At 50.9% G+C, this 22992-nt stretch overlaps 1 protein-coding gene across 6 annotated transcripts in view; it reads right to left on the bottom strand.

Moving 5' to 3' along the window:
- Positions 1-6630: 6630 nt before the first annotated feature.
- LOC140729303 (arrestin red cell) overlaps positions 6631-22992 on the bottom strand; it is a 111911-nt gene continuing 95549 nt past the window's right edge. For all 6 annotated transcript variants that reach the window (XM_073048914.1, XM_073048913.1, XM_073048915.1 and 3 more), the window contains exons 10-15: positions 20794-20866; positions 16103-16240; positions 15574-15657; positions 13801-13877; positions 11123-11177; positions 6631-9787 (exon numbers count right to left, since the gene is read on the bottom strand). In XM_073048914.1, the coding sequence (XP_072905015.1) occupies positions 9691-9787; positions 11123-11177; positions 13801-13877; positions 15574-15657; positions 16103-16240; positions 20794-20866 (524 nt within the window). In that variant the 3' untranslated portion in view covers positions 6631-9690. The remainder of the gene's footprint in view (positions 9788-11122; positions 11178-13800; positions 13878-15573; positions 15658-16102; positions 16241-20793; positions 20867-22992) is intronic.

The raw sequence follows: 22992 nt of genomic DNA on the forward strand, positions 1-22992 counted from the left end.
TCCCTACAATTGCCAAGATCCTTTTCCGTAATGAATACTGAAGCAAAGTACTCATTAAGTACCTCTGCCATCTCCTCTGGTCCCATACACACTTTTCCACTGTCACACTTGATAGGTCCTATTCTCTCATGTCTTATCCTCTTGCTCTTCACATACTTGTAGAATGCCTTGGGGTTTTTCCTAATCTTGTCTGCCAAGCCTTCTCATGGCCCCTTCTGCCTCTCCTTAGTTCATTCTTAAGCTCCTTCCCGCTAGCTTTATAATCTTCTAGATCTCTATCATTACCTAGTTTTTTTGAACCTTTTCTAAGCTCTTCTTTTCTTCTTGACTATATTTAGAAACAGCCTTTGTACACCACGGTTCCTGTACCCTACCATCCTTTCCATATCTCATTGAATGTATCTATGCAGAATCCCACGCAAATATCCCCTGAACATTTGCCACATTTCTTCCGTATGTTTCCCTGAGAACATCTGTTTCCAATTTATGCTTCCAAGTTCCTGCCTGATAGCCTCATATTTCCCCTTACTCAAAATAAACGTTTCTTTAACTTGTCTGTTCCTATCCCTCTCCAATGCTATGGTAAAGGAGATAGAATTGTGATCACTATCTCCAAAATGCTCTCCCATTGAGAGACCTGACACCTGACCAGGTTCATTTCCCAATACCAGATCAAGTACAGCCTCTCCTCTTGTAGGTTTATCTACATATTGTGTCAAGAAATTTTCCTGAACACATCTAACAAACTCCACCCCATCTAAACCCCTCACTCTAGGGCAATGCCAATCAATATTTGGGGAATTAAAATTTCCCACCACAACAACCCTGTTATTATTACTCCTTTCCAGAATCTGTTTCCCTATCTGCTCCTCGATGCCCCGTTACTATTGGGTGGTCTATAAAAAACACCCAGTAGAGTTATTGACCCCTTCCTGTTCCTAACTTCCACCCACAGAGACTCCGTAGACAACCCCTCCACGACTTCCTACTTTTTTGCAGCCGTGACACTATTTGTGATCAACAATGCCATGCTCCCACTTCTTTTGCCTCCCGCCCTGTCCTTTCTGAAACATCTAAACCTTGGCACTCGAAGTAACCATTCCCGCCCCAGAGCCATCCAAGTCTCTGTAATGGCCACAACATTATAGTTCCAAGTACTGATCCACACTCTATGCTCACCCACTTTATTCATAATACTCCTCGCGTTAAAATAGACACATCTCAAACTATCAGGCTGAGTGCGTCCCTTCTCTATCACCTGCCTATCCTCCCTCTCGCACTGTCTCCAGGAGAGGGAGAAGGAGAGGAGGGGAGAGGCAGAGAGTGTGCGTGCTTGGTGTTGCGATCCCGTTGGAGATGGCGGAAGTTACGGAGAATTATGTGCTGGGCGCGGAGCCTCGTGGGTTGGTAGGTGAGGACAAGTGGAATCCTATCCCTGGTGTAGAGGCGGGAGAATGGTGTGAAGCGTGCTCTGCGTGGGAAAGCCTTGCGTCTGGTGTCACTCTGATCTTGTGGCATCCATGGAGGTTGTCTCGTCCCATATTGCACCCCGGTAGAAAATAGCCTCTATCTGTCACATAGGAAAGGTGGGACCTGTGACATATATGCTCCTCCGTAATGGCTGCATGTTACCAATCCCGGAAGTGACCCCAGGGCAGCCGTCAGTTCCACAGCTGGTGAACGGGACACTTTCTGTCCCAAGTCTGATTATTGGACTGCCATGGAGAGAACGGAGAGGGGGCAAGGGGGAACAGGAGGTAGAGGTAGGGAGAGAGTGGGGAGGGGTGGACGAAATGGGGAACGAGGGGATGGACCAGAGGGAGGAAGGGAGAGAGCGGGAGGGGGAAGGAGGGGAGAGGGGATGAGAGAGGGGGAAGGAGATGGTGGGGGGGGGGGGAAGAGAGGATCTATGTGTCTGTGTGGAGGGGTGGGTGAGAGTGAAAGAGAGAGACTGATAGAAAGAGAATCAGAATCAGGTTTATTATCACCGGCATGTTGGGACCAGGTTGGGTCCTCAGAGATTTTGACACCCAGGAACTGCTCACTCTCTCCACTTCTGATCCCTGTATCAGGATTGGTATGTGTTCCTTCATCTTATCCTTCCCGAAGTCCACAGTCAGCCCCTTCGTCTTACTGACGTTGAGTGCCAGGTTGTATCTGTGACACCACTCCACTGGCTGGCATATCTCGCTTCTGTATGCCCTCTTGTCTCCATCTGACCAACAACGGTTGTATCGTCAGCAAAGTTATAGATGGTATTTGACCTATGTCTAGTCGCACAGTCATGGGTACAGAGAGAGTAGAGCAGTGGGCTAAGCACACACCCCTGAGGTGCGCCTGTGCTGATCGCCAGCGAGGAGGAGATGTTATCAGCAATCCATACAGATTGTGGTTAGGAAGTCGAGGATCCAGTTGTAGCGGGGGAGGTGGTACTGTGGTGGTTCAGTCCGAAGTCCGTGGTCCGGTCCGCGGACTCCGGGTTTTCCGGCGGTCCCTTGCTGCGGTTGGACTTAACTAGAAACACCCTGAGGCTCATATTGGAACTGGGAATATAAGTGGCCCTGGTATTCAGTGTGGGTGGGGGTTGTCTTGTCAAGATACTCATGGCTAGAATGGACTCTGCCATCCTTGGGGCCGCGTTGGAGAACCATGGCTTCTGGGAGCATTGCTGGTAGTAGTTGGAGCGGTCATTGCGGTATGGATTCAGCTGTTTTCCGGGCCAGCTGGGTGGCCGTCAGCCACTCCGAGCTAGGTAGGGATCCGGTTGCTTCCGTAGCCAGCCAAGGCTGCCGGCCATAACGGCTACTCGGAGCTACCCTGATGCAGAGGTGGAACTGTCTGTCGTTCCTTGGCGTTTGTCTCTTCCTGTCCTCGCCCCCGTGGGGTAAGTCCGGCCGTTCTGCCGTTGCCTTGCGGGGGGAATCAGTCTTGTCTTTGCCTCCGTCGGGTAGGTCAGGCCGTTCTGCCGTTACCCAACGGATGGTCCTGCCCCACCTTGGTGTGGTGTTATAGATGAGTCCCGGCTCCATGTTGATGTACAGTTCCTAGTCTGCCCCTATTTTCCAGCCTCCGAGTTCCCCAAGCCTGCAGCCTGCAGCCTCGACCCAAGCCTTAAGACCCCAAGTCCCTATTCAAGCCTCGTCACGTCCTCGCCTGGGTTTGGGGGTCCGAGCCCGAGGCAAGACCCAGGTTCTGGGTCCTTGTCCAGTCTCGGGCTCGGAGTCCACCCCAGGCTCCTTGTTCCCAGTCCCTCGTCCTGGTCCTGGTCCTGCTTCCCTTGCCTAGACTGCATCCCGTCTCGTCCTGTTTCCGGGACTCCAGTGTCTGTGTCCTGCAGTTGGGTCCTGATTCAACATCCGACTTGTGACAAGAAGCCTGGGTTCTGCAACTTCTCAATCGGGATTGTGGGAATAATGGCTCGCCTGCAAGGACGGTTTGGGTCTCAGTGGTAGGGAAGGATGAGCTGTGGGGGCAGGTGTGGCACTTGTTCCGCATATAAGGGGAAGTGCCAGGAGGGAGATATGTGGGGAAGGACGAGTGGACAAGGGAGCTATCCCTGCGGAAAGGAGATATTGTGGGAGGAGAAGAGGTGTGCTTAGTCTTGGGATCCTGTTGGAGGTGGCGGAAGTTACGAAGAATTAAATGCTCGGCGGGTGGTAGGTGAATCCTATCCCTGGTGTGGCGGTGGGAGGATGGGGGAAGGCAGACACGTACAAAATGGAAGAGATGCGGGTGAGGGCAACGTTGATAGTGGGGGAAGGAAACCAGCTTTTTTTGAAGGAGGACATCTTATTAGTTCTGGAATGAAAAGATTCATCCTGAGAGCGGTTGTGGGGGGAGACGGAAAAACTGAGAGATTGATAAACTTTCGGTTTCAAAGTCAACCAGAGTTCATTTTCTTTCTTGTTCTACGTGAACATCTTGTGTTTGATGTCACTCAGCTCTTGTCGCGTCCATGGAGGTTAACTCATCCCATGTTGCACCTCGATAGAAAAAAGCCTCTATCTCTCACATGGGGAAGGCGGGGCCTGTGACATTGTGTACATGCTCGCTCGTAACAGCTACAAGGCAGAGTTGTAGACGGGTCATATTTAAGTCGGTGACCCGTGCCTCGGATATCTGTTCTGCGACCCCAACTCTTCGTGATCTTTATAAATGATCTGGATGAGGCTGTGAAGGGATAGGTTAGTAAATTTGCTGATGGCACAAAGGTTGGATGTATTGTGGATAGTGTGGAGGGCTGTCAGAGGTTACAGTGGGACATTGAAAGGATGCAAAACTGGGCTGAGAAGTGGCAGATGGAGTTCAACCCAGATAAGTGTGAGGTAGTTCATTTTGGTAGGTCAAATATGATGGCAGAATATAGTATTAATGGTAAGACTCTTGGCAGTGTGGAGGATCAGAGGGATCTTGGGGTCCAAGTCCATAGGACACTCAAAGCTGCTGCGCAGGTTGACTCTGTGGTTAACAAGGCATACGGTGCATTGGCCTTCATCAACTCTGGAATTGAATTTAGGAACGGAGAGGTAATGTTGCAGCTATATAGGACTCTGGTCAGACCCCACTTGGAGTACTGTTCTCCGTTCTGGTCGCCTCACTACAGGAAGGATGTGGAAACCATAGAAAGGGTGCAGAGGAGATTTACAAGGATGTTGCCCGGATTGGGGAGCATGCCTTATGAGAATAGGTTGAGTGAACTCGGCCTTTTCTCCTTGGAGCGACGGAGGATGAGGTGACCTGATAGAGGTGTATAAGATGATGAGAGACATTGATCGTGTGGATAGTCAGACGCTTTTTCCCAGGGCAGAAATAGCTAACACAAGAGGACACAGGTTTAAGGTGCTGGAGAGTAGGTACAGAGATGTCAGGGGTAAGTTGTCTACACAGAGTGGTGAGTGTGTGGAATGGGCTGCTGGCAACGGTGGTGGAGGTGGATACAATAGGGTCTTTTCAGTGACTCCTGGATAGGTACATGGAGCTTAGAAAAATAGAGGGCTATGGGTAACCCTAGGTAAATTCTAAAGTAAGGACATGGTCTGCACAGCATTGTGGGCCGAAGGGCCTGTATTGCGCTGTAGGTTTTCCATGTCACCAATCCCGGAAGTGACCTCAGAGCAGCCAACATATTCAGAGTTGGTTATGGGGCACTTTCTGTCCCACTTGGATTATGGAACGTTTGCGCTGCCGTGGTGGTGGTGGGGGGAGAGAGAAGCCGGATGCAGTAGATGACAACGTCAACAGGTGAAGTGTCGCATCACATGGAAGGCCTGTTTGTGGTCCTGAGTGATAGTGCGGGAGGAGGTTTCTGGGCTAGTGTGGCACTTGTTTGGCATGTAAGGATAAGTACTAGAAGGGAGATCAGTGGGTAGGGACAAGGGAGCAAAGCAGAAAGCGTTCGTGTGTGTGGTAGGGGGGGGAGGGAGTGTGCTTGGTTTTGGGGTCCCGTTGGAGATGGCGGAAGTTGCGGAGAATTAAATGTTGAACGCGCAGGCTCGTGGGATGGTAGGAGAGAAGAGAAATACTATCCCTGGTGTGGCGGTGGGAAGATGGGGTGAAGCAGACAGGCACAAAACGGAAGAGGTGCAGGTGAGGGCAACGTTGATGGTGGGGGAAGGAAAACTTTTTTTTTTTTTTGAAGGACTCATTAGTTCTAGCATGAAAAGATTCATCCTGACAGCGGATGTGGCGGAGACACCTGTCTCTATAAATGTCCTGAATAGTGGGAAGTTCATATCCACAGATGTGCTGGGCTGTCCACACCACTCTCTGCAGAGTCCTGTGATTGAGGGAAGTACAGTTCCTTTACCAAGCCATGATGCAGCACGTCAGGGTGCTCTCAATTGTGTCCCTGTAGAAAGTCCTAAGGATTTGGGGGCCCATACCAAACTACTTCAACTGTCTGAGGTGAAAGAGGCCCTGTGAGATCCTTAGTGGTGTGGATGCTGAGGAACTTAAAGCTGTTCACCTTCTCAACCCCAGATCCATTGACATCAAAAGGGGTTACCCTGTCTCCATTCCTCCTGCACTCAACAACCCAGAGGGAGAGGGTTTTTTTTGACACCACTGGGTCAGGGTGTTGACTTCTTCTCTGTAGGTTGCCTTGTTATTATTTAAGGCCAATCAATGTAGCATTATCTGCAAATTTAATTATCAGATTGGACCTGTGGGTGGCAACATAGTCATTGGTATACGGAGAGTAAAGGAGGGGGCTCCTGTGTTGAAGGTCAGCCGTGAGGGAGCCCTCTCTTACCACCTACCAGCGATCTAACGAAGTCCAGGATCCGGCTGCACAAGGCAGGGTGAAGGCCGAGGTCTCTGAGCTTCTTGTCAAGCCTGGAATTATTGTGTTGAATGCTGAACTGTAGTCCAAGAAGAGCATTCTCACATAAGCATCCCACCTCTCCATGTGTACAAGGACAGTGTGTAGAGCTGTGGCTATTGTGAGAGAGAAGTGGACAGAGACCCAGACACAAGTAGACATGGATAATTCAATATATAAATATCTCACTGTGGGGGCATTTACTCAGTAACTACATTTGAAAGGCTTTTCAGGTGGTCCTATAGTTGTTAAAGGAGTCAAACAATTGCAATTGTCTTACCAATGGAAATAAATGGAAGTGCTCCAATGTCTGCAGTAATGCACCAGTTTAATAATAAATGGATTGGAGTTTCAAACAATTTTTCTGTCGGACACATTAAACATGGATAGGAATGCAACACATCTTGCCCTGATTGTAATGCCCACAACAACCCTGAAGATACAATATAGATGTTGGCAAAGGACAACAGGCAGACAATTCATTTATATTTAAGCTCAAAGTATACAAGGAAATAAGAGTTCAGCAAACAAGCTCATCTTCTGGATCTCTGTCCTCTTACAGTAAGTTTGAATTCTTCACCTGTGAGTAGTTTTTGTTTTACGACGAGGTTAGTCACAGGACACAGTATTCGCAGACTGCACTCTCCTTCACCCTCTCTGCTTCCGTTCTCATGGGAGAGGGCGTAGGGAGTGGTGGGGGTTGCAGTGAGTGATGGGGCAATTACGATGTGCACTTCAGCGGAAACCAGAGAAGTGAATGATTTGGATAAAAACCAGGCACTTTTAATCCATGGCTTTATCTAGTCCACAATTTAACTCTCTCGCTGTCCAACTCACTCCTGGTTCACTCATCCCGGCTCCCACCAGTCTTTTGCGCAGTCGGAGACACCCGTACCTCTTGTTCTTCTCCAACAGCCAGCCTTCCTTGCTGCAGAGCTCCCCGTCCTCCCATCTCCCTCGCACAGGGCGTCCGCCTACTCTTTGGGTTCAGTGCTCGTGCTGATGACCAGCCAGGTGCAGGTGGACTCCTGAAGGAGCAACACTCACACTCCACGGCGAAGGGGCAGCTCCCTCCTCCAATCCCACTCTCTGACCCACTGCCCCAACTGGCTCGATCCCTCTCAAGACTCAAAGATCAAGCCCAGAACAAGTGTGTGGTGCAGGGGTAGTGCCACACCATCAGGGACTAAACTGTCATTGAGTATCCTATGGCATATGGGGGTGTGGGGGAAGAAGGGTGGGGATGCATATGGGATCTTGCATTGACAAAAGCCCAGCATTGGCAGTGATGGCATCAAGGAAGGGCTCATTGTTGGGTAGAGCTGTGGCCTCGTAGCTCCCAAATTTTGTGTGCGTGTGTGTGCATGTGTGTGTGTGTGAGAGGGGGAGGGAGAGGGAATCTCTGTGTCAGTGTGTGTGGTTTACACATTCTCCCTGTGACCGTGTGGGTTTCCCCAGGTATTCCCAGTTCCCTCCCACATCGCCATGACATTCAGGGCAGGTGGGTTAATTGGTGAGTTAGCCCTGGGTGTGTTGGTGAATCTGGTGGTGGTGGGACATGGAAGGGAATATGGTAGGAAAAGTTTACAGGGAGTTGAACGGAGGAAAGGGATTGATCCGAGAACTGGAACAAACCGTGCCACTGAAAAATCTTGACCTGAAACCTTCCCGGTCCATTTCCCTCCATGGCTCCTGCCTGACCCACTGATTCCCTCCAGCAATCAGTCTTTTGGCTTTTGCACTAGAATAGTCACCATGGGTTGAATGGCCTGCTATACGAGGAGTAATATCAAACATTGTTTCCCGATAATGTGCTGAACAGTGTTTCTTCCTGAGAAGGAAGGTGCAAACTCCCACTATTCCCTCCCAATGGAGGAATCCTGTCCTGGAACCCTGGCATAGGGTTCCGATACTAGACTGGAGATTTGAAATCAATGGAGGCAACCCAGAGAGCACAACGCTATGCGAGGAGGGAGCAGCGCCACTGTGGGAGGGGGTGTGAGGGACAGGAGGAGGATGGGGAGGGGGCGGAGGAGAGCAGAGGGGGGAGTGGGAGAAGGGAGAGTGGGTCAAAGAGGAGAGTGGAGAAGGATGGAGGCAAGCAAGGAGGGAGGGCTGCTCTCAGCTTGCAATACCAGCACCGCCACCGGAGGGCAGGAGCGAGCTGCCCTCAGCAACCCTGGCAGGGGAGTTTCTGTGTAACCGACCCCACACCTCCCATCTCTTCCCAGACCTCCCCCCGTTGGTTGACAATGCCCGCCATCACCGGCCTCAAACAGACGAGATTCCTCGGAGCCCCAAAGCAACCCACCACCTAGTCGAATAACCACATGAGAACCGTGTGCATCCGTGATCAGTGACTGATGGGTGGGGGGTCTCGATTGATTCAGTGCTGTCCGCTGTGAGTGGGGAGGGGCGGCGTGTTAACTGGAAAGAGGGGCATTACATCATTAACTCAGGATCCAGATCGCACATCTCCATCGGCAAACTGTGGGAAAAAGTGCTTTCACCCAGCCCCAAAAGAACAAAAATATACTCAGCGCAAGGCAAAATATTTGGCTGCTTTGTCCCCTGCCCTTTGTCTGGGAGCGCGAAGGGGTTAGTAAAGAAACCCACAAGTACAAAACATACACACACACTCACACACCCGCACCCAGTGCACAGTCTTCATACAGTGGACACCTATCCAAATATTCCACAGAACAGATGCACAGTATTTGGTTCTCGTTTGAGCAAAATATTAGTGAAACAGCAACAGTGATGTGGCACACGCTGTTAAAACATCAGAATCTTGCCCGCTCAGGGCTTGGGAGGGGTTGGCAGGTAGGAGACAGTGTGAGTGAGATTGAGAGAGAGTGTGTGTGTGTGTGTGTGTGTGTGCGTGCGTGTGTGTGCGTGTGCTTGTGCGTGTGTGCGCGCGCACGCACGCGAGTGTATGCATAAGAATACAAGTGTTCGCGCGCACAACAGCGCACACTTGTCAACCTGCGCGCACGTGGGGTGCGCGTGTGTGAACGGGAGTGCGTGCGCACGTGCATGTGTATGTTGTGCGTGCGGGTGCATGGGTGTGCACCCGAGTGTGAGTGCGTGGGTGTGCACACGAGTGCGTGCACAAGTGCTCGGTACAGTGTAAAGTCTACAAACATTCTAAGAACAGACACCTCCCCCACAGACGCACAGACAATGAAGGGTTTTAGCGACACGGCGCCTGGCAAAGACGAGCTCGCTCACGCCTAAGCGGGAGGTTTTGGCAGGGCGGGAGGAGAGGGGCGCAGAGGGGGGTATTCTGGGGTTGCTTTTCGCCCCTCTTCCACACCCTCTTACCACCCACCTCTCTCTTTCCCACCACCCGACCCCTCGGTTTCCCCGCTTTAGCAGAAATGATCGTCATCGTCCTTGTCATCTTTCAGTCCCTTCAGACGCAGGCGGGCAAAGTCCTCGAACACGATGTCGTCGTCTTGGTTGAAGCTGCGGAGGCAGAGGGAGCGAGTTAGGTGTGTCCTGTCCACAGGCACCCAGAAAATTAATCAATCACATCGCCTATGCTCTGGCCGCAGCTTTGGTCACACCGCTACAGGAGAGATGTGGAGTCTTCTGAGAGGGGGCAGAAGATGCCCCTCATATGATAAGCCTTTCAATCGCAGACTCATTTTCATGAATCTCCTCTGAAGCCTCTCCAATGTCAGCACATCCCATCTGAGATAGAGGGCCCAAAACTGCTCACAATACTCTGAGTGAGGGCTCACCAGTGCTTTATAAAGCCTCAGCATCACCTTCTTGCTTTTTACACTTGGACACATGAACAAGCGGGAATGGAGGAAAACAGACCGCTTGCAGGCAGAATGGATTGTGTTCAGCAGAAATACCGTGGGCCGAAGGGCCTGTGCTGTGTTCTGTGATCAGTGGGGAAGAGACTGATTTGTGGGATGGACTGTATTCTACATTCTAACATCAGTGACAAAATCCAGAGGGAGAGACGGCAGTCATTTCCCCAGGGCACAAATGGCCCATGTGAGAGGAAATAATTTTACGGTGGTTGCGGGAAAGTCAGAGTGAGTTCTTTTCATTTTGTTTACACAGAGAGTGGTGGGTGTCAGGCGTGGTGAAAGATCTAGATACATCAGGGGCACTTAAACTCTTAGTTGGGCACATGGATGCTGGAAAAACATATGGTTATGCAGATTGATTTTAGAGGAGGTTAAAAGGTTGCCACAACATGATGGGCCGAAGGGCCTGTGCTGTGAAGTTCAAAGTACATTTATTATCAAAGTATGTGTGCAGTATACAACCCCGAGACCCGTCTACCCACAGACAGTCACGAAACAAAATCCACGGAACCCGATCAAAGAGAACATCAAACCCCCAACACGCGAGAAAAACAGACCACGCAAATGGCAAAAAAAGAGTGAAAAACACAGATTATGTTTTATGAACAAAAAGTCAGAAAAAATCTTTTCTACTCCACAGTCAGTGGCTGCTACAGGGGACCATTCACGGATTATAACACACTGCAGGAATCTGGAATCCAGTGGCTCAAACATGTACCATTGGGAATGTAGGCATGTGTGACTGGATTTGGGAATCAGGAATATCAGGGAGACAGCTGTGGGCGATAAAACAGTGCTAGGGTAAACAGAGTGGGGGGAATGAGGCAGAGAGAAGAGGCGGGGGGGGTCGGGAGAGAGGAGAATGGAGGAGTGAGGGAAGAGGAAGATGGAAGGGGAAGAGGGGAGGGAGAGGGTAAGGGGTGAGGAAGGGGTGAGGAATCACTACTGGACGCACAGAAATAATTTGTTGACTTACTTGGTTTCGAACTCGATGAGGTTTGTGTCAACAGGGGGTTCAATCTCAGGTTGAACTGTAAAATGGTAAAGATAGTTTAGATAATCATTCCAGCGCAGCATTCCCCTTCCACCAGCACTCCCGCAGCGCTGTGCTCCCTCCTCACCAAGCTTTCTGTTTCACAGTGTTCGCGTTTGTTCCCGCAAATGCTTGCGTATCTGTGTGTGCACGCCCAGGAGTGGGCTTCTGTCCAGTATCTACCCAGCACGGTGCCCAGCCTCCCCAGCCCTGGCCGGATTCACCGCGTGTCTGTGCAGGTTTCGGGGTGGGAGGGAGTGTCACTGACCCCTTACCTGACTGTGGCCTGGAGACGGGCTGTTCGATGGGTTCGGGGTGGGGAGGGAGTGTCACTGACCCCTTACCTGACTGTGGCCTGGAGACGGGCTGTTCGATGGGTTCGGGGTGGGGAGGGAGTGTCACTGACCCCTTACCTGACTGTGGCCTGGAGACGGGCTGTTCGATGGGTTCGGGGTGGGGAGGGAGTGTCTCTGACCCCTCACCTGACTGTGGCCTGGAGACGGGCTGTTCGATGGGTTCGGGGTGGGGAGGGAGTGTCACTGACCCCTTACCTGACTGTGGCCTGGAGACGGGCTGTTCGATGGGTTCGGGGTGGGGAGGGAGTGTCACTGACCCCTTACCTGACTGTGGCCTGGAGACGGGCTGTTCGATGGGTTCGGGGTGGGGAGGGAGTGTCACTGACCCCTTACCTGACTGTGGCCTGGAGACGGGCTGTTCGATGGGTTCGGGGTGGGGAGGGAGTGTCACTGACCCCTTACCTGACTGTGGCCTGGAGACGGGCTGTTCGATGGGTTCGGGGTGGGGAGGGAGTGTCACTGACCCCTCACCTGACTGTGGCCTGGAGACGGGCTGTTCGATGGGTTCGGGGTGGGGAGGGAGTGTCACTGACCCCTTACCTGACTGTGGCCTGGAGACGGGCTGTTCGATGGGTTCGGGGTGGGGAGGGAGTGTCACTGACCCCTTACCTGACTGTGGCCTGGAGACGGGCTGTTCGATGGGTTCGGGGTGGGGAGGGAGTGTCACTGACCCCTCACCTGACTGTGGCCTGGAGACGGGCTGTTCGATGGGTTCGGGGTGGGGAGGGAGTGTCACTGACCCCTTACCTGACTGTGGCCTGGAGACGGGCTGTTCGATGGGTTCGGGGTGGGGAGGGAGTGTCTCTGACCCCTTACCTGACTGTGGCCTGGAGACGGGCTGTTCGATGGGTTCGGGGTGGGGAGGGAGTGTCACTGACCCCTTACCTGACTGTGGCCTGGAGACGGGCTGTTCGATGGGTTCGGGGTGGGGAGGGAGTGTCACTGACCCCTCACCTGACTGTGGCCTGGAGACGGGCTGTTCGATGGGTTCGGGGTGGGGAGGGAGTGTCACTGACCCCTCACCTGACTGTGGCCTGGAGACGGGCTGTTCGATGGGTTCGGGGTGGGGAGGGAGTGTCACTGACCCCTCACCTGACTGTGGCCTGGAGACGGGCTGTTCGATGGGTTCGGGGTGGGGAGGGAGTGTCACTGACCCCTTACCTGACTGTGGCCTGGAGACGGGCTGTTCGATGGGTTCGGGGTGGGGAGGGAGTGTCACTGACCCCTTACCTGACTGTGGCCTGGAGACGGGCTGTTCGATGGGTTTGGGGTGGGGAGGGAGTGTCTCTGACCCCTTACCTGACTGTGGCCTGGAGACGGGCTGTTCGATGGGTTCGGGGTGGGGAGGGAGTGTCACTGACCCCTTACCTGACTGTGGCCTGGAGACGGGCTGTTCGATGGGTTCGGGGTGGGGAGGGAGTGTCACTGACCCCTTACCTGACTGTGGCCTGGAGACGGGCTGTTCGATGGGTTCGGGGTGGGGAGGGAGTGTCACTGACCCCTCACCTGACTGTGGCCTGGAGACGGGCTGTTCGATGGGTTCGGGGTGGGGAGGGAGTGTCACTGACCCCTTACCTGACTGTGGCCTGGAGACGGGCTGTTCGATGGGTTCGGGGTGGGGAGGGAGTGTCACTGACCCCTCACCTGACTGTGGCCTGGAGACGGGCTGTTCGATGGGTTCGGGGTGGGGAGGGAGTGTCACTGACCCCTCACCTGACTGTGGCCTGGAGACGGGCTGTTCGATGGGTTCGGGGTGGGGAGGGAGTGTCACTGACCCCTTACCTGACTGTGGCCTGGAGACGGGCTGTTCGATGGGTTCGGGGTGGGGAGGGAGTGTCACTGACCCCTTACCTGACTGTGGCCTGGAGACGGGCTGTTCGATGGGTTCGGGGTGGGGAGGGAGTGTCACTGACCCCTCACCTGACTGTGGCCTGGAGACGGGCTGTTCGATGGGTTCGGGGTGGGGAGGGAGTGTCACTGACCCCTCACCTGACTGTGGCCTGGAGACGGGCTGTTCGATGGGTTCGGGGTGGGGAGGGAGTGTCACTGACCCCTTACCTGACTGTGGCCTGGAGACGGGCTGTTCGATGGGTTCGGGGTGGGGAGGGAGTGTCACTGACCCCTTACCTGACTGTGGCCTGGAGACGGGCTGTTCGATGGGTTCGGGGTGGGGAGGGAGTGTCACTGACCCCTCACCTGACTGTGGCCTGGAGACGGGCTGTTCGATGGGTTCGGGGTGGGGAGGGAGTGTCACTGACCCCTCACCTGACTGTGGCCTGGAGACGGGCTGTTCGATGGGTTTGGGGTGCATCAACACGAACGGCAGTTCCACCGACACGTCCCTGGAACGGCAGTGACAGGAAGACAGGTCAGTGCGGAATCTGGCTGCAGCTCTCCCCAGATATCCACCCCCTGCCTCTCTGCAAGGGCGAGGCTCGTGTTCCTGCTGCTCTCGTGGGCAGTGATCGTCTCCCAGCTCCCCTGGGGACTTACCGGGGAGAACCTTTAGATGGATTTCCCCTCTCTCTAACTTCCCTTTGGTCCACTTGTTATGTTCCTGATGTGGTTTTCCACAACCATGATTGTTCTTGGCAAATTTGTTTCTACTGAAGTGGTTTGCCATTGGTTTCTTCTGGGCAGTGTCTTTGCATGATGGGTGACCCCAGCCATTATCAATACTCTTCAGAGATTGTCTGCCTGGTGTCAGTGGTCATATAACCGGGGCTTGTGATCTGCACCGGCTGCTCGTACGACCATCCACCACCCGATCCTGTGGCTTCACGTGACCCCGATCGGAGGCTAAGCAGGTGCTACACCTCGCCCAAGGGTGACCTACAGGCTAGTGGAGGGAAGGAGTGGCTTACACCTCCTTTGGTAGAGACATATCTCCACCCCACTACACCCCTGGGTAGTCTTTTTGCTTGCCAAATCCAAAGGGGATGTCGATAGATTCCTTAGCCTAGCAGGGATGGGCTATTCCCTGTCTGAATCGAAGGTGTTGGGCTAGAGATGGTGGAGAACCTCGCGCCTCGGATGCAAGGGTTACCAACAGTCCGTCCTGCACATTGTCCCATGACTGAGCTCAGCACTGTCTCTGCTTCCTCAGGGGGCTAAAGGAATTCAGTGTGACCCCGGCTACCGCAGGGGGGGTGACCCCATAGCGTAATGGTCAACACAACGCTTTACTGTAAGGTGAGCCAGCTTCAATCCCCGACGCTGCCCGTTAGGAGTTTGTACGTTCTCCCCGTGGCCGCGTGGGGTCCATAGACCTACCGGCTGGTCATGGTAAACTGGGCTAGGATTAAATAGATGGGTTGCTGGATGGCAGTAATAAATAAATAACCCTCACCAATGTTCATCGATGCTCCACAGAGAACGTCCAACCTGCTCTGCACGTCACCACCAGAGAGTGTGGAGAGTCGTGGGCATAACTCAACACACCAGGGAAAGCAGCCTCCACCCCGCCCCCCACGGACTCTGCTCACTTGTCTGGCTGCCTCGGTGAAAGCAGACAATATCGTTCTCCCTGCTTCCCTAGGCAGAAGACAGACAAGCTGGAGAGTGCATACCACCAGGCTCAGAGGTGAATTCTCATCCACTGTTGCTAGACTTTCAAAAGGAGCTTCTGTACAATAAAGATTACCGAATCTACCTCCTTGTAGCCTTGCACCTATAGTCTGCTGCACTGAGCCCTCTCTGTAACTGGGACACTTTATTCTGCATTCTGTTTTCTGTCGTGCAACCTCGATGTCCCAACAAATGGAATCAAACGTCTCGTACACAGGACGATAAGAAACCAATGATCAATTCTACAAGCCCCAGAGCTTCTCCAGCTGCGTGTGCAAACAGAGGGCCAGGAGAGGGGGAGCAGATCCGAGAGTGCGGGGGGGAGAGGGGGCAGAGGGAGGAGGAGCGCAGTGCGATGGGACTGCGGAAATGGTGCGGGGCAGAGGGCAGCTAAGCAGCGCAGGGGCAGAGGGGAGCGTGGCCGGGAAGCGAGGTGTGCGGGCATTGGGGGAGGGTTTGGGGACCGCTTACCCGCCACGGGACACCACCAACTTCACCTTCACCCGGTACGAGACGAGGATTCCCAAGACTTCTTTGTTGGCTCCTTCCTTCACTCTGGAGGGGAGAGAAAGAGATAGAGGGTCAGAGATTGTGTGATAGGAGGGGGGCAAAAGGAGAGGGAGGGACAGAGAGAGGGAAGGTGAGGAAGGAGAAGAGAGCTAGGATAGGATTGAGGTGGTAGAGAGTGGAAAGAGGAAGGGTGAAGGGTGTGGAAGAGGACGAGATGGAGGAGGAGGGAGAGGACGGGCAGAGAAGGAGGGGTGATGGAGGAGTGAGGGGAATGAGAGTGTGAGGGGGAAGTGGAAGGGGCAAGTGTGAGGAGGAATGAATAAAGGGGAATGGGATGAGGGAAGGAGACAAGGAAGGGGGTGGGAGTAGGGCACGTGGTGGGGGGAAGGAAGGTGGGTGGAAAAGGGTGTGAAAGTGCTGGGGAGGGAGGGTGAGTGTGGATGGGGGAGAGAGAGAGGGTGGGGAAGCAGGAAAGGACCCCACGTCTCACATGGTGCTGGAGGCCAGGTTTGTGTCCTCGTGCTTGAGCTTGCCGTCCAGCGCCAGGCCACGCTTCTCACGGTTTGTATCGAGGAGGGGCACCAACGTGTAGACCTTGCAGAAGGTGGAGCTCGCCGACACCTGGTCCCTGCAGGGGGCAGAGGAAACGGCACTTTACTCTCAGCGAGTTGGAACTGGTCACTGAACCTCACAGGAGACCAACAAACAACAGCAACCATGCGGAATGACCGTGCACTGTAATAAAACCAGCACAAACGTGTGGAATGACCGTGCACGATGATAAAACCAGCACAGACCTGTGGAATGACCGTACACTGTAATAAAACCAGCACAGACATGTGGAATGACCGTGCACGATGATAAAACCAGCACAGACGTGTGGAATGACCGTGCACGATGATAAAACCAGCACAGACGTGTGGAATGACCGTGCACGATGATAAAACCAGCACAGACGTGTGGAATGACCGTGCACGATGATAAAACCAGCACAGACGTGTGGAATGACCGTACACGATGATAAAACCAGCACAGACGTGTGGAATGACCGTGCACGATGATAAAACCAGCACAGACGTGTGGAATGACCGTGCACGATGATAAAACCAGCACAGACGTGTGGAATGACCGTACACTGTAATAAAACCAGCACAGACATGTGGAATGACCGTGCACGATGATAAAACCAGCACAGACGTGTGGAATGACCGTGCACGATGATAAAACCAGCACAAACGTGTGGAATGACCGTGCACGATGATAAAACCAGCACAGACGTGTGGAATGACCGTGCACGATGATAAAACCAGCACAGACGTGTGGAATGACCGTGCACGATGATAAAACCAGCACAGACGTGTGGAATGACCGTGCACTGTAATAAAACCAGCACAGACATGTGGAATGACCGTGCACTGTAATAAAACCAGCACCGGTGTGTGGAATGACCCTGTACAGGCAGGGACATAAGGCTCGACCTGGGAGGTGATGTAGAGCCAATAAATTGGGAATCCTACTGTTATGTACCCGTAAGATGTGACAGTGGTACCCTTGTCACGTGACTGGTGTTGAAGCTGTACTGGACTTGAGGTAATGGTCTTGTGATGGTGGAGTGATGTCATTTTCCCGCCAGTAGAGGTCATGTGACAGGTTTTTTTTCCACAGGGTATAAAAGGAGGACCTCTCCCTGTGAGGAGGGGCAGTTCGTGGCTGGATTTGCCATGTTGACTTCATGTCTCTGCGTGATTTAATGTTATGACGCAGTTTAGTTGAAAGATGAAGTTTTATCTAATGCCTAAAGTTTAAAAAGTCATTGCCAGCAGTTTCTTTATAATACTGCTAGTTGAGAATCAGTGGAGAGTGAAGATCGGAGTTCGGGAGTTAAAAGATCGAGGGAAGTCGATTTCGACGGTGAAACAGGTTCGACCTTGTTTGATCCTCATTCGGAAGGAATTCGTTGACTGTGCCCGTGTTAATCCCTGTGAATAATAGCAGAAAGGATTGGGAACAGTTTTGTAAAGGAAAGGTCAGTGCCTTTGAGCCGTTTCATTTCCATCTTTGTAAATTCTCCATGGGAAAAGTATAGTTCGACTGGGAACTGCAACAACACGATGTGAAAGAGAATTTAAATTGTCTTAAAAAGTCTCTCCTTAAATGGACTGTAAGCATTTTGAACTTTTGCAATACTGCTTTGAAGAACTGTTTTTGCAACATCGCTTTAAGAACTGTTTAAGCTGCCGCACAGCAGTGAATTTCCGGTTACGTTAGTGATTTGTTTACTTTTGGGGGGGTTTGTTTTTCAGTGTTTAATAAACATGTTATCAGTTGTAAAAACCCCTGCCTAACTCATATATTTATTGTTGCTGGATCCGTAACACTACTCATAGATCTGCAGTTTGCCTCCCCAATCCCATTATCTTTTGTAAATCGGTTGCTTGTCTGTCTTTGTGTGTAGTTTTCATTGATTCTACTGTATTTCTTTGTTCTACTAATAATGCCTGCAAGAAAATGAATACCTGTATGATGACACATACAGTACTGTGCAAAAATAGTAGGACATATAGTTAGTGTGCCTGAGGCCTAATGGCTGAGTGCAAACCCATGGTCAGCTCCATTCTCGACCAAAGTATCGAGCAAGATTGAAATCAACGAGGTCGAGACAAGGCAGCGAGCGGGTGTTCAGCGCCATCTCCCTTTGCTTGACTGGTCTCTCTCACTGCTGTTGGATGAAGGTGCAGCAGTCTTGGGTCTCGGGTGAGATTTAATTGTCGCGGTCTGTGGATTGGACTGATTCCTGGAGGGCCCAACAGTTCATGTTGTGATATGTTTCTGGTTTCTGACTACTTTTTTTATTGCTGTTTTGTGGGATTTTGATTGGGATGGACTGGCTCTGCGGCTTGCAGTCAAGAAAAGCTAAACTGAGCATTATTAGATTGCTTCGAGGACTGGTTTGATGTTTTATATTCTGTGTGTTATTCATTCATCTTTTTGCTAATTGCACGATTCGTTTTTCGTGTGTGTTGGGTATTTGAGGTTTTATTTTCTTTGATCGGGTTCCATGGTGTTTCTTTGTTTTCTGGCTGCCTCTGGGGGGGGGGATGAATCTCACAGTTGTTATATTCCACCGCTGCCTGTAAGGAGTTTGTACGTTCTCCCCGTGACCGCGTGGATTTCCTCCGGGTGCTCCGGTTTCCTCCCACAGTCCAAAGACATACTGGTTGGTAGGTCGGTTGGTCATTGTAAATTGTCGCTTGATTAGACTAGGATTAAATCTGACAATAAAATTTACTTTGAACTTTGATTAAGCTGGAAGCAGCAATTCGCCAAGACGCTGGCAAGAGCACATTTGGGATACTGTGTTCAGCTTTGAACGGCCTACTTTAGGAAAGATGCCATTAAGCTGGAAAGAGGGAAGAGGAGATGTTGCTGGGCCTCCTGTCCCTAATAAAGTGGCCACTGAGTGTATACGGCCCGTGGTACAAACACTGTGGTTTATAGATGCTCCGCAGTCTCCGCCCTTGCTAATGAAGGTTACTCCATACGCCTCGTGTACCTAATAAAGTAGCCACTGAGTGTCAATTTACCATAGGAACCAAGCACATCCATTGGGAACAGGAACCCTCGTGTGATCTATACAGTGCTTATAAAAAGGATTCTCCCATCCTTGGAAGTTTTCATTTTTCCATTGTTTTACAACATTGGATCACAATGGATTGAATTCGGCTTTTTGACACCGATCAACAGAAAAAACTCGTGTCAAAGTGAAAACAAATCTGTACAAAGTGATCTAAATTAATTACAAATCTAAAACACAAAAGAATTGATTGCATAATTACTCTTCATCTTCACGTCAGTATTTAGTAGATGCACCTTTGGCAGCAATTACAGCCTGGAGTCTGTGTGGATTGGTCTCCATCAGCTTTGCACATCTGGACACTGCAATTTTCCCCCATTCTTCTTTACAAAACTGTCAGATTGCATGGGGATCATGAATGAACATCCCTTTTCGAGTCCAGAATAAACTTTCAATTGGATTTGGGTCTGGACTCTGACTTGGCCACTCCAGGACATTAACTTTGCTATTTTTAAGCCATTCCTGTGTAGCTTTGGCTTTACACTTGGGGTCATTGTCTTGCTGAAAAACAGATCTTTTCCCAAGTCACAGTTCTCTTGTAGACTGCATCAGGTTTTCCTCCAGGATTTCCCTGTATTTTGCTGCATTCATTTTACCCTCTTCCTTCACGAGCCTTCCAGGGCCTGTACAGTGAAGCATCCCCACAGCATGATGCAGCCACCACCGTGCTTCACGGTAGGGATGCTGTGTTTTTGACTATGTGTGCGGTTGGCTTATGCCAAACATAGTGTTTAGTCTGATGGCTAAAAAGCTCTATTTTGGTTTCATCAGACCATAGAACCTTTTTTCCAGCTGACTTCAGAGTCTCCCACGTGCCTTCTGGCAAACTCTAGCTGAGATTCCATGTGAGATTTTTTTTTCCAACAGTGGCTTTCTCTTTACCTCTCTCCCATAAAGCTGCACCCGGACAACAGTTGTTGTATGCGCAGTCTCTCCCATCTCAGCCACTGAAGCTTGTAACTCCTCCAGGGTTGTCATTGATCCCTTGGTGGCCTCTCTTACTAGTCCCCTTCTTGCATGCTCACTTAGGATGACCTGCTCTAGGCAGATTTACAGCCATGCCATATTCTTTCCATTTCTTCATGATTGAAATAACTGCACTCCAAGGGATATTCAGTGACTTGGAAATTTTCTTCTATCCATTTTCTGACTTGTGATTTTCAAAAATATTTTCGCAGAATTGCTTGGAGTGTTCTTTTGTGTTTGTGGTGTAGTTTTTGCCAGGATACTGACTCACCAGCAGCTGGACCTTCCAGATACAGGTGTATTTTTTACTACAGTCAATTGAAACACCTTGTTGAAAAACAGATCTCGATGTAACTAATTATGTGACTTCAAAAACCAATTGGCTGCACCAGTGATGATCTGATGTGGCATTTTAAAGGGGGGGGGGGAGTGGACCTCTGAACTAGGAGGTAGAACTTGGCGATAGCTTCACGCACCGCATTCACAAGGATGGCTGGGGTCACCCCTGGCAACGGAGAGGGTGGGAGGGGAGGATGGGTCGAAAACCGACGGCAAGGGAGGGAGATTCGCTCGATACTCACTCAGCCTCCAGCTGGGCCACCGGACACTTGTACTGGGCTGTGCTGAACAGACAGATGTCTGCATACTGCCGCACTGTTGAGAGAGAAGTGCCAAGAGTTAAACCACCGCAGCATCGTAGGGATCTCGTCTGGGCGAGGTATGACCTGTACAAAAGGCACCTGAACCCCAGTGGGACCAATGTTCTCGCGGGCAGGTTTGTTAGAGCTGTTGGGGAGGATTTAAACTAATTTGGCAGCGGGTTGGGAACTAATGTGAAGGAACTCAGGATGGGTCAGATGGTGAAAAAGCAAAGAGAGCATGCAGTTAGACTGTCAGGAAGGGCAGGCAGATGACAGGAGAAAATTGCAGTGGGTATCAGTGCATCATTATGGATGCATAAATCAAAAAGGAAAGCAAATACAGTGTTATATCTCAGTTCATGGAGTACAAGAAACAAGGTGGATGATCTTACACGAGGAAATCTGCAGATGCTGGAAATTCAAACAACAACACACACAAAATGCTGGTGGAACACAGCAGGCCAGGCAGCATCTATAGGGAGAAGCACTGTCCTGACGAAGGGTCTCAGCCCGAAACGTCGACAGCGCTTCTCCGAAAAGATGCTGCCTGGCTGGCTGTGTTCCACCAGCATTTTGTGGATGATCTTATTGCGTTTTCACAGATTGCCAGGTATGATGTTGTGGCCATCACTGAATCGTGGCTGAAGGATGGTTGTAGTTGGGAGCTGAATGTCCAAGGTTACACATTGTATCAGAGGGATGGGAAGGTAGGCAGAGGGGGTGGTGTGGTTCTACTGGTAAGGAATGGCACCAAATCATTAAAAAGATGTGACATAGGATCGGAAGATGTTGAATCCTTATGGGTTGAGTGGAGAAACTGCAAGGGTGAAAGGCCCCTGATGGCAGTCATTTCCAGGCGTCCAAACAGTATCTGGGAGGTGAACCACAGATTACAACAGGAAATAGAAAAGGCGTGTCAAAAGGGCAATGTTATGATAGTCAAGGGGAATTTTAACATGCAGACAGATTGGGAGAATCAGGTTGGCAATGGATCTCAAGAGAGTGAGTTTGTTGAATGCCTAAGAGATAACTTTTTAGAGCAGTTTGTTGTTGAGCCCACTAGGGGATCAGCTAAACTGGACTGGGAGCTTAATGTACAAGATCTCTTCAGAGGCCATGATCACAATATGATTGAGTTCAACTTGAAATCTGATAGGGAGAAAGTAAAGTCTGATGTAGCAGTATTTCAGTGGAGTAAGGGAAATTACAGTGGTATGAGAGAGGAGTTGGCCAAAGTGAATTGGAAGGAGATGCTGGCAGGGATGTCAGCAGAGCAGCAATGGCATGCGTTGCTGGGAAAAATGAGGAAGGTGCAGGACAGATGCATTCTAAAAACAAATAAATACTCAAATGGCAAAACAGTACAACCGTGGCCGACAAGGGAAGTGAAAGCTATTGTAAAAGCAGAAGCTTTGTACAACAAAGCAAAAAAAAAATTAGTGGGAAGACAGGGGTTTGGGAATTAAAAACCTACAGAGAGTAACTAACCGAATCATGAGGGGGGAAAGATGAAATATGAAGCAAGCTAGCAAACTATCAAAGTGGATAGTAAAAGCTTTTTCAAATATGTAAAAAATGAAAGATGAGAGTGGATATAGGGCCACTAGAAAATGAGACCGGAGAAATAACAGGTGACAAGGAGATGGCTGATGAACTAAATGAGTATTTTGCATCACTCTTCACTGTGGAAGACACCAGCAGTGTGCCAGGTGTTTAAGGGTGTGAGGGAAGAGAAGTGAGTGCAGTTATGATTACAAAGATGCTCAAAAAGCTGAAAGACCTAAAGGTACACAAGTCACCCGGACCAGATGAACTGCACCCTAGGGTTCTGAAAGAGTTAGCATCAGAGATTCTGCTCCATAATCTCTATTGTCATATAACCATATAACAATTACAGCACGGAAACAGGCCATCTCGGCCCTTCTAGTCCGTGCCAAACGCTTACTCTCACCTAGTCCCACCAACCTGCACTCAGCCCATAACCCTCCATTCCTTTCCTGTCCATATACCTATCCAATTTTACTTTAAATTACAATACCAAACCTGCCTCTACCACTTCTACTGGAAGCTTGTTCCACACAGCTACCACTCTCTGAGTAAAGAAATTCCCCCTCATGTTACCCTTAAACTTTTGCCCCC

This window comes from Hemitrygon akajei, chromosome 6 (genome assembly GCF_048418815.1).
Source record: "Hemitrygon akajei chromosome 6, sHemAka1.3, whole genome shotgun sequence".
In the NCBI taxonomy this organism is placed as follows: domain Eukaryota; kingdom Metazoa; phylum Chordata; class Chondrichthyes; order Myliobatiformes; family Dasyatidae; genus Hemitrygon; species Hemitrygon akajei.